This window comes from Aplysia californica, unplaced genomic scaffold (genome assembly GCF_000002075.1).
Source record: "Aplysia californica isolate F4 #8 unplaced genomic scaffold, AplCal3.0 scaffold01083, whole genome shotgun sequence".
Taxonomy (NCBI): domain Eukaryota; kingdom Metazoa; phylum Mollusca; class Gastropoda; order Aplysiida; family Aplysiidae; genus Aplysia; species Aplysia californica.
In genome coordinates, this window is record NW_004798353.1 from 50248 (window position 1) to 59025 (window position 8778).

The 8778-nt window shown below is 40.4% G+C and overlaps 1 protein-coding gene across 2 annotated transcripts in view; it reads left to right on the forward strand.

Annotated features, from left to right (window-relative positions):
• LOC101853594 (ectopic P granules protein 5 homolog) overlaps positions 1 to 8529 on the forward strand; it is a 49920-nt gene extending 41391 nt beyond the window's left edge. For both annotated transcript variants that reach the window (XM_035973256.1, XM_035973257.1), the window contains 6 exons: positions 1568 to 1725; positions 2487 to 2680; positions 3795 to 4043; positions 5165 to 5399; positions 6062 to 6271; positions 6846 to 8529. In XM_035973256.1, coding sequence (XP_035829149.1) covers positions 1568 to 1725; positions 2487 to 2680; positions 3795 to 4043; positions 5165 to 5399; positions 6062 to 6271; positions 6846 to 7140 — 1341 coding nt within the window. In that variant the 3' untranslated portion in view covers positions 7141 to 8529. The remainder of the gene's footprint in view (positions 1 to 1567; positions 1726 to 2486; positions 2681 to 3794; positions 4044 to 5164; positions 5400 to 6061; positions 6272 to 6845) is intronic.
• Positions 8530 to 8778: the final 249 nt, after the last annotated feature.

The window sequence follows — 8778 nt, forward strand, 5'->3', positions numbered from 1 at the left end:
GGCTCTTGTCAAAATAATGAAATCGAAGATCACTGCATTATAAATTTGTCTGTCAATTTGATCATTTTATCAATATTTGCTTTTAGGCTCAACACCTTTTTTATTCATTTATACATAGCTGCCACTTTCCCGCTAAATGGCGGAAACTCCGCTTCATCTAGCTTTTCCCGCTACTTTCCTCCTTCCTCCGCTGGACCGCTCTCGGTCGCAAAATGCGCTACTTTTTTTCCCCCGCGGATAACACCGAACCGGGAGATAGACAAAAACACGGCTTGCGCAAGTCCGCCCGAAGCTTTCTACTTCCGTTCTTCTAGGCCTAGCGCTAGTTTCACATTGTTTATCGTTGTGGAGCAACACAGTGTCAATCGGGCATCGGGACGTTGGCGCGCCGAGTTGCCATTGAAAACGGCGGGAATTTGAGAGAAATTGATGCAGAATGCAACCGTAAAAGGAGCTGGAATGAGAAAGAAGCAGCTGGTGTGCGACTTGAAAAGTTCATTTGAAAATTGAACTAGCCGCTTGCTGCACTTTGCGTTTGGTGCGCTAAAGAAATCGCGGCCCGCGGCACTCCTGTACAATTGTGGTCCCTTTTGTTTACATGACGGCTATTGTGGCTGTGGAAGTGAATCTAGATCTTGGTATAATCTAGGTCTACACATATTTTAGATATCTAGATTCTAGATCTAGATTAGATAGCCTAGGCTATAATTTTAATTCAATTAGATCACTAAATAAGAAACACTACAGGGGCACTAAGTGCAAACGGGACCGCAATTGTACAGGCGTGCCGAAATCGCTCAGTACAGCGGCAAAGGTGTTGCCTCCTTGATCCAATACTGCTCTACATCAATGTACAAGTTTAAAGGGAAAGAAATCTTTTTATGAGACACCAGCTGGCAACTATCACTGGATTTTTAGTCCACAAGTCCAAACTGTGTCAAAATGACTCAAATGCTTGTTAGTCAACTTAGTGCCTTTGTTTGTTTGTTTGTTTGTTGTTGTTAATTTTTTCAAATACATTTTAATTCAGTTGTCTATGGTTAACAAATATATGACAGTTTTCCCTTCCAAAACCGTAGGGTAGATTTTCCGGTATATTGCCTCTGGATCTCACTGGTTTTACTCTGGTCTTCGGAGAGCTCACGTACACCTTCGCGTAAATTTCCTCCTTTTTTGAAATTCCTGAGTGGCACCTATGTTTATAATCACATTACTGCACGGATTTTACTGAAAAACGTACTTAACAGAACAAAAAATGTACATTTTCAGTTATCGAGGGCTCTCAAGTTGTGGAAAACTTTGATGTCAATTTTCTCGCTAATTTTATTTCGTCAATCACAAATATTTAGACTTCTATTCCAGATAGATGGGTTGGGTTTTTTTCATCGAAAGATAGACAAGTCAACTCAACAAGCTTTCAGATGATACCAATAACTTAACGTGCCCAAAAATTGACGAGCGCCACCACGTTGTGACACATATGTTTATACTATGGCTATCTATTTTATGATAAGATAATATGATTATGTGTCGTGGTCACAGTGCACTTTTCTGTCCTCCTTCACAGGATGAAAACACGTGTCGTCTGTTGACGGAGGCAGAGACGTTTGATTGGTCATTGGTGAGACAAGATGGCTTCTCCTGTGTCTGCAGCTGGTTTCTACAGCTGGCTGAGCCGAAGTGTGCGCTGGCCCAGCGCTCTTCCAATCTAGCCTTGGGACTCAGGTAAGCCGTTGTTGTTGTTGTTGCTGTTGTTGTTGTTGTTGCTGTTGTTGTTGTTGATGTTAATATTGTTGTTTTTGCTGTTGTCGTTTTTGTTTTTGATGTTACTGTTGTTGTCGATATTATTATTGTTTATGTTAATGTTGTTGTTAATGTTATTGTTTTTGATGTTGCTGATGTTGATGTTATTGTTTTTTGTCATTTCTGTTGATGTTATTGTTGTTGTTTTTGTTGTTGTATGCGTTTGTCGCGGTGGGGTTAAGATAGCAACAGAGTCAGTAATTTGTCTGTGGCACCTGTTTCAACCCTGAGAAGAGAGCTCTTGTTTTTGTTGCTGTTGTTTTTGTAGCTGTGTTATTGTTTGTTCATACTGTTGTTGTTGCTGCTACTGTTGAGCCAGCAGTTGCGAGCTTATTCTGTTTGACCTGGTACCGTGTTGATGTATGAAGGATGTTTTTATGCCTCAAATAAATGGAAAATAAATATCTTTCATTTTGTCGTTTTGTTTAAAAAGATACTACTTCTAATGCCATAAGCTGAGATGGTTTTGCCAATCACTTATGTCAATCAAGGCTCCTGATTTGTTTTATTATAATTTTTTTTTGTATGTCCCTAATTTGGTGCTGATAATATTTGCAAGGTATATAGATGTGTCAACATAGTTGAAACTATTCTTCAAGAAAAAAACAGATCAGTAAAATGAATTTTTTTTTTTTCAAATTTGATGATGATAATGATAATGAGTCTTTGCGTTGTTACTTCAGGGTTCTGAAGCGGATGTCTGGGTTCTTGCCGGATGTCCCGTGGACTGACCAGATCTCGACGAAACGCCTGAGCTTCATCCACTGCCTCACCCAGCAGCTGTGCCAGGTGACCTACCTGAGTGACGTCAGCACCGACGCTGTGGGCACTGCCATCAACAACCTCATGTCTGACGTGGAGGCCGTGGAGTCTTCCGGTATGTTGTTTGTTTTATTTTTTGATTATTTTTTTTCTCTCAAGTCTCTTGTCTTGTACTAAAGCATTTTTGGGTCTGTTTGGAAGAAATATGTGAGGCATCATAGTGAAACCAGGCACTCGTTAAATTTATTAGGTCGAAGATACTGGCGTTTTCCCCAGCGGTTTGGCAATTTTGTTCATTTTTTTTGTTTTTGGCCTTTTATCTCCATTTAAAAATACATTTCTGTTCTATTTATTCTGAAAAACGTTGATTAAATACACAAAAAGTGTAAATTTTGAGTTTCCAAGGACTCTCAAGCTTTGGAAGTCGCCGTAATTTGGCAGCCATTTCTTTGCTTATTTTACAGCTGAAACCAGGAGGTCCCAACCTCCTTCAATCGCAAATATCTTGACTTAAATTCAAGCTAATTGAGTATTTTTTTCATCAAGTCATAGACCAATGAACAAGCTATAAAATTATACCAATAACTCCACCTGCCCAAAAATTGACAAGCGCCTGATTCCTATGCGTCGGGTCACATATAGATTGTAAAGCTCATTGTTTTCTGTCAAGCAGGGATATGCGCTATACAAATTCTATTTATTATATTATTGTTATTATTATCATCATTGCCTTTCTCACTCTGAATCAGAGTCAGGGCACCCACGAAGCACTTTCCACTTTTCCATAAATTGCCATTTTCATATCGTGAAGCTTTTCAACTGAAATGAATAATATTATCCTAACTTTATGATGTAGGTGGTTGGTGGGTGCTCTGTTGTGGTTTGCTCCTTCTTTCCTACCAAACATCTTTTGTCCTGATCTCTCCTCTTTTTTTGTGTTTGTTACTATCTTGTAACACCTCTAGTCTTCGACACTTATATGACCTTATTGTGTTGCAAGTGCCGTAAAACTCTTACTAAAACTAAAACTAATCTTTATGATACAGTTGAACCTGCTCTAAGGGACACATGTATAAGACAATCACCTGTACAAATGGCCACTTCCCATCCCCGCCCCCCTGCTTTTTAAAACTTTATAATGAGACTGTGTTAGATGTCCCACCTGTCTGAGACAACCACTTTTCTCCTTGACTCCTTTCTTATCTACAAAACCTTTTTTTGTCTTGTAGTTCCCTCCCCGGAGATCCAAGCGGAGGAGTCAGCGAGCCTGCTGAAGGATGTGCTGAGCCTGCTGAACAACAGCAACCCAGACGGGCCGTGGCTGGAGGTCATCATGTCGTCTGTGACTGGCTGGCTCCGCTCCTCCCCGCACAGCATCCTGCTGGTGCCGTGTATGAAGGCCGCCTCGCGCTGTCTCGCCTCGCTCTCCCAGATGGCCGCAGTGATGGAAGCAGGGATTGAAGTGTATTTCTCTGGCTGTGAGTGGTTTGGTCTCGGAGATTTGCTCTTTCTTTTCAAACTATTGTTGTTATTGTTTATAGCTGTTTGTGGTTATTTTTCTGTCTGACAGTCTTTTTTCCGGCACTGAGTACCATTATGATGTGTATGATGGGTTTTTTAAAACCATACAAATGAATATGGAAAAAGTTTTTTCGTTTTTTTCTTGCTGACCATGATGTGGCTGCTTACCAAACTTTCGCTGGTCAACATAGTACCAGTTCATTTTTATTTCTAAATGAGGTTTTAGTGTTAACAAGCACAGTGACACTGCTCTGATTATGCTTTTAATAATCTTTTTTTTTTCAAAAGCCCTAGCATATGCTGGATATTGGATAATCTTTCATGGGCTGATTGAACCAAAATAACAAACAAGAATATTCGAAAGACAGGAAAGAACTCCAGCTCTGCAGTTTTGCTTCTAGACAGATTTTAATTTAATATTTACTGACTAGAAATGATAATGCAGTTACGGACCCCAGGCATCAGCAATAAAATGTTTATGTGCTTTTCTGATGCATGCCGAAGACCCAAGATGGTGCTACTGACTGAAGTGTCTTTAGGCCTTTCCCAAAGGGGGGACATTAAAATGTTATTATGCTCTGTAGAATTGTAAATGGGCTGATTCTTCATCAATGTCATGCTTTTTTCCTCTACTTCTTTTATGTGTTGGTCACTCTATTGTGACCCGCTATTTACGGGGAGCCTCGAGAGTTGAAGCAGACTTTGTGCTGTTGAAGCTAGAGAGGTGAGCAGAGTAAGCCTGATTCCCTGTAAGGACTTCTCTGTTTCTCTGGTGACATCCACCCCTTGGCGCTCTTGTGACCTTATGCAGTTGCAAGCGCCGTAAAAACTCTACTAAAACTAAAACAAGCAGAAGACCTGAGTCCAATTCCTGTGTGGGAGATGTTTTATCAAGTCTCTCCATCTTTCTGCTGGGTTGTACCATATCCTACTTAGCTTGGGTTGTTACTATTGTTGTTGTTGTTATTGATCAAGCTCAGCTCGGGTTGAAAAAAAAAAAAAAATGAGTTTGGAGTGAAAAATCAGTATTTCAAAGTCCATGTAGTAACCTTTTACACTTTCCGCTACATTCGAACAGTGGACGGAACTAGCCCGGTCAGCGGCAGCGATCCGACGGGCTGGAGCTTCATCCTCACGGTGTTCCAGGTGCCCGAACTGAACCAGGCCGGCTACGTCCAGGAGTCGCTATCGGAGAACGCCTTCCTGGTCCTGTATGCTTACCTGCAGCACCGGCTGCCCTTCTGTCAGAGGCCCGAGGAGGAGCTGGGGCTGATGGAGGCTATTCTGGACTGGACCTGTCGAGCTTTGCCAAGGTGAAGACTCTTGGTCTTGTTTGCTCTCTCTCTCTCTTTCTCTCTCTCTCCTCCTTCTGTTTACACTCTCACACTCCACATGGTGTCATCTACCACCACGGCCTTGTTAGTCCATTGCAGGGTTGCCCACCATAACGAATTTGGCAAAATCGTTACAATTTTTATTCAATTTAACGAAAATACAATTGTAATACCCCTTATTCAGATCTTTTGAAAATTTTGGCTACCCCAACTGATTGCGAACCTTCCTGGTGTATAAAGGGAGAAAAATAGAAATTACCAGACCTGGACAGTCTACATCACTACGTCACGTGCAGCTGTCTAACTTTAACAGTATTAACACAAGTCGGGGATATGAGCCATACAAATCCCTGTCCTTTTGTATCATCATGCCTTTGTTTACATTACATTAATACTGTACCAGACTACAACCCCTGAGGCAAGTGCTGAGACTTGTTGAAGAAAAGAGTATTGTATGGTTGGGTTGTCATAGGCTTTAGAACAGTATTCAGAACTCTTTTGATTTTTTTTTCATACTAATGTAATGAGTTATAAATCCAAATTTTCTGGGATTTTTTCCGATTGCACTTCTTGTGACAGCAGTGTTTGTGTATGATGTTGTTTGTCATATTATTGACCTTTCATAATTTTTTTTCCCCCAGTGCGGAGGATGAATCCAAGTTGATCTTGTGGTGGCATATGATGCTGTTCTTGACGCAGCGACTAGTGGACGCTCCATGGTCGTCACTCACCGGTGTGGTCAATGTTCTGAGCCGGTTCAGCAACCACTTGAACTCTCTGGGCCAAGACCGAACCAGCCGCGGCTTTTTTGGAGTTATCGGGCTAGGACGCAAGTCTTCACTTTCGTACAAGTAAGTTGGGTTAGGACGCAAGACTTGTAATCGGGCTAGGATGCAAGTCTTTCACTTTCCCTTAGGCTACCGGACTCGTAATCGTGAGTTTTCAGGTTTGGAGGTTCGTGGCACAGACCCGACATTGTGCCCTTGGGAAGGCACTATATTGACACAAATTTTCTTCTCTTCATCCACGTGTGAATGGGTACCTGGCCATAGACAGGGAGAGATTTTATTAGTGTGTTAATTTTTTTACGCCTGTCAAATGGCTGCTTGTACTGTATGCACCCCAGGAAGTTGAGATTGTTTCAGAATACTATCTGGTCTACTGGGGTAATAGTATAGATATTAAAGCACATAGCTTGTTGTTGAGCGGGATTTTGTGCTATAAAAATGCTATTTATTATTATTATTGTTAATATTGTTATTATAATTGTAATAATGACAATTATTATCATTAATAATGTTAGTATAATTAGTATTATTATTATTATAATTAAAATTGTTATTAATAATGTTATTATAATTAGTACCAATATTATTATTACGATTAATTTTTTTGTATAATGGCCAATTTACTTTATTTCCCCAGGATGCGGCTGTTGGCCCGAGCCCTCTCGGCTTTTCTGTCCTGCCAGCTGGTGACCGCTGAGATACTCCGGGTGTACCCAACCATGAAGAAAGGCAGCAACAACACACTGCAGGAACTGCGGGCCCTGAAGAAGAACAAGACATACGCTCAGTGCTCCTCCACCATCGACCATGCCGTGGAGTTTGTGCAAGATCCGAACCATACCATCCGCGATAGCTTGCTGTTCCTCGCGACAGTGGTGAAAGATCTGTACTCGGATAAGCAGTACCTGAGTGTGGTTTGGCAGGATCAGTGAGTTGTGGTGGCCCTGTGATATGATATAGAGATATGTAAATGTTTGTGAATATTATAATATGTGAGGCATGCCGACAAAATGAGTTACTTCTCGGATTTTAGCCCGATGGACATAGATGCGTCAAATTTTTAGTTTGAATTTGTACAATTTGTTTAATAAAATGATAAAGACGTATTTAAACTTGAAGAGAATGGAATTAATCGAAAGTCGGCAAATTTTGATGTGTCGGTTTTCGGCCGATATCGTCCTTTGTGGATCGTGAGTAGTAATTCATTTTGCCAGCACACCTCACATATGTGGTCTGATCTAAAGGAGGTTATTATATTTTGCTGAAGTTATGTATTATCAATACCAAAAAGTAATATTTGAAGTTTAAAGTTGTATGCTCTGAGAATACTTAATGAGAGAATGGAGGATTTTGAACAGGTGTAAAGAGACACAAGCAGGATCGGAAAATTTCACCTTGTGGGAATAATTTTCCTGTCTCCATTTGATTTATTTAAACCTCATTTTGACCGGCCTTAAAGTGTGGCGACTGAAGTGTTTGTTCACATAGTGATATGTGTGATGCAGCGCTTATGTCGTGGTGAATTTCAACCTATTATATCAGTCATTTACTCTGTTGTGGTAGCCTAAGTCTGAGTGACGGCCTTGAGTGACATACTTCTTTGGGAATATTTCCCATGTGGCATAAATAAAATGTGAGACATGGTGAAATCAGGCGCTCATCAAAATAATGATTTTTGGCAATTTTTAATTGAATTGTTTTATTTTGGCTAAACACCATTTAATGTCCATTTAAAACACGTTTCTGTGTGAATTTGACTGAAAAATGTTGATTAAAGGCTCAAAATATGTAATCTTTCAGTTTTCGACGACTCTCAAGCTATTGAAGTTACCGAACTTTGGCAGCCATTTTCTTGGTAATTTTACCACTGAAACCAGGCGACCCCACCTTCTGCAATTGCAAATATCTCGACTTCTATTCAAGATAGACGGTTATTTTTTTCATTGAAAGCACTGCAAATGAATAAGCTTTTCAATGGATACCAATAACTCCACACGACCAAATATTGACCAGAGCCTGATTCTACCGCGCCGTGACACATATTAGTTTTTATGCTTTTGTCCAAGATGTTGGACATCTTGCTGTTCAGAAGTTGTGGTTTGCCGCTTTGAATGCAAGTGTGAAGTGATCTGTTGCTCCTGAGAGATGGGATGTGAATGTGCTGTAACCATGAAGATGACGTGTGAGTTGTGTGAGGGGACTGCAGGTGAATGTTAATACACATTACTTGAAGATAAATGACTCGACCTCATTTTTATGGTTTTTCATATGATAAGTCACTCACCATCATTTTTTTGTTAAAAAAAACTATGTTCTGAGAAGCTGGTTTGTTTTGCATTACTACCTACAGTCCTTATTTGATCTCGGTGTTGCTAAATCAAAACCCATAGATGGCAGCAGTGTGCTATTTTTCTTTTTTTTGTTCTGTATCTTTCGTGCATTAGGCCAGTACTGCTTTATACATAGCTCACTTTGCCTATTTCTCTTCATCATCTTGTGCTAGTTATGCTGGTGTATGAAAGGTACCATGAGTAGATCCTATGTTACTTCTTTTGCTTTTCCTCTGTTGT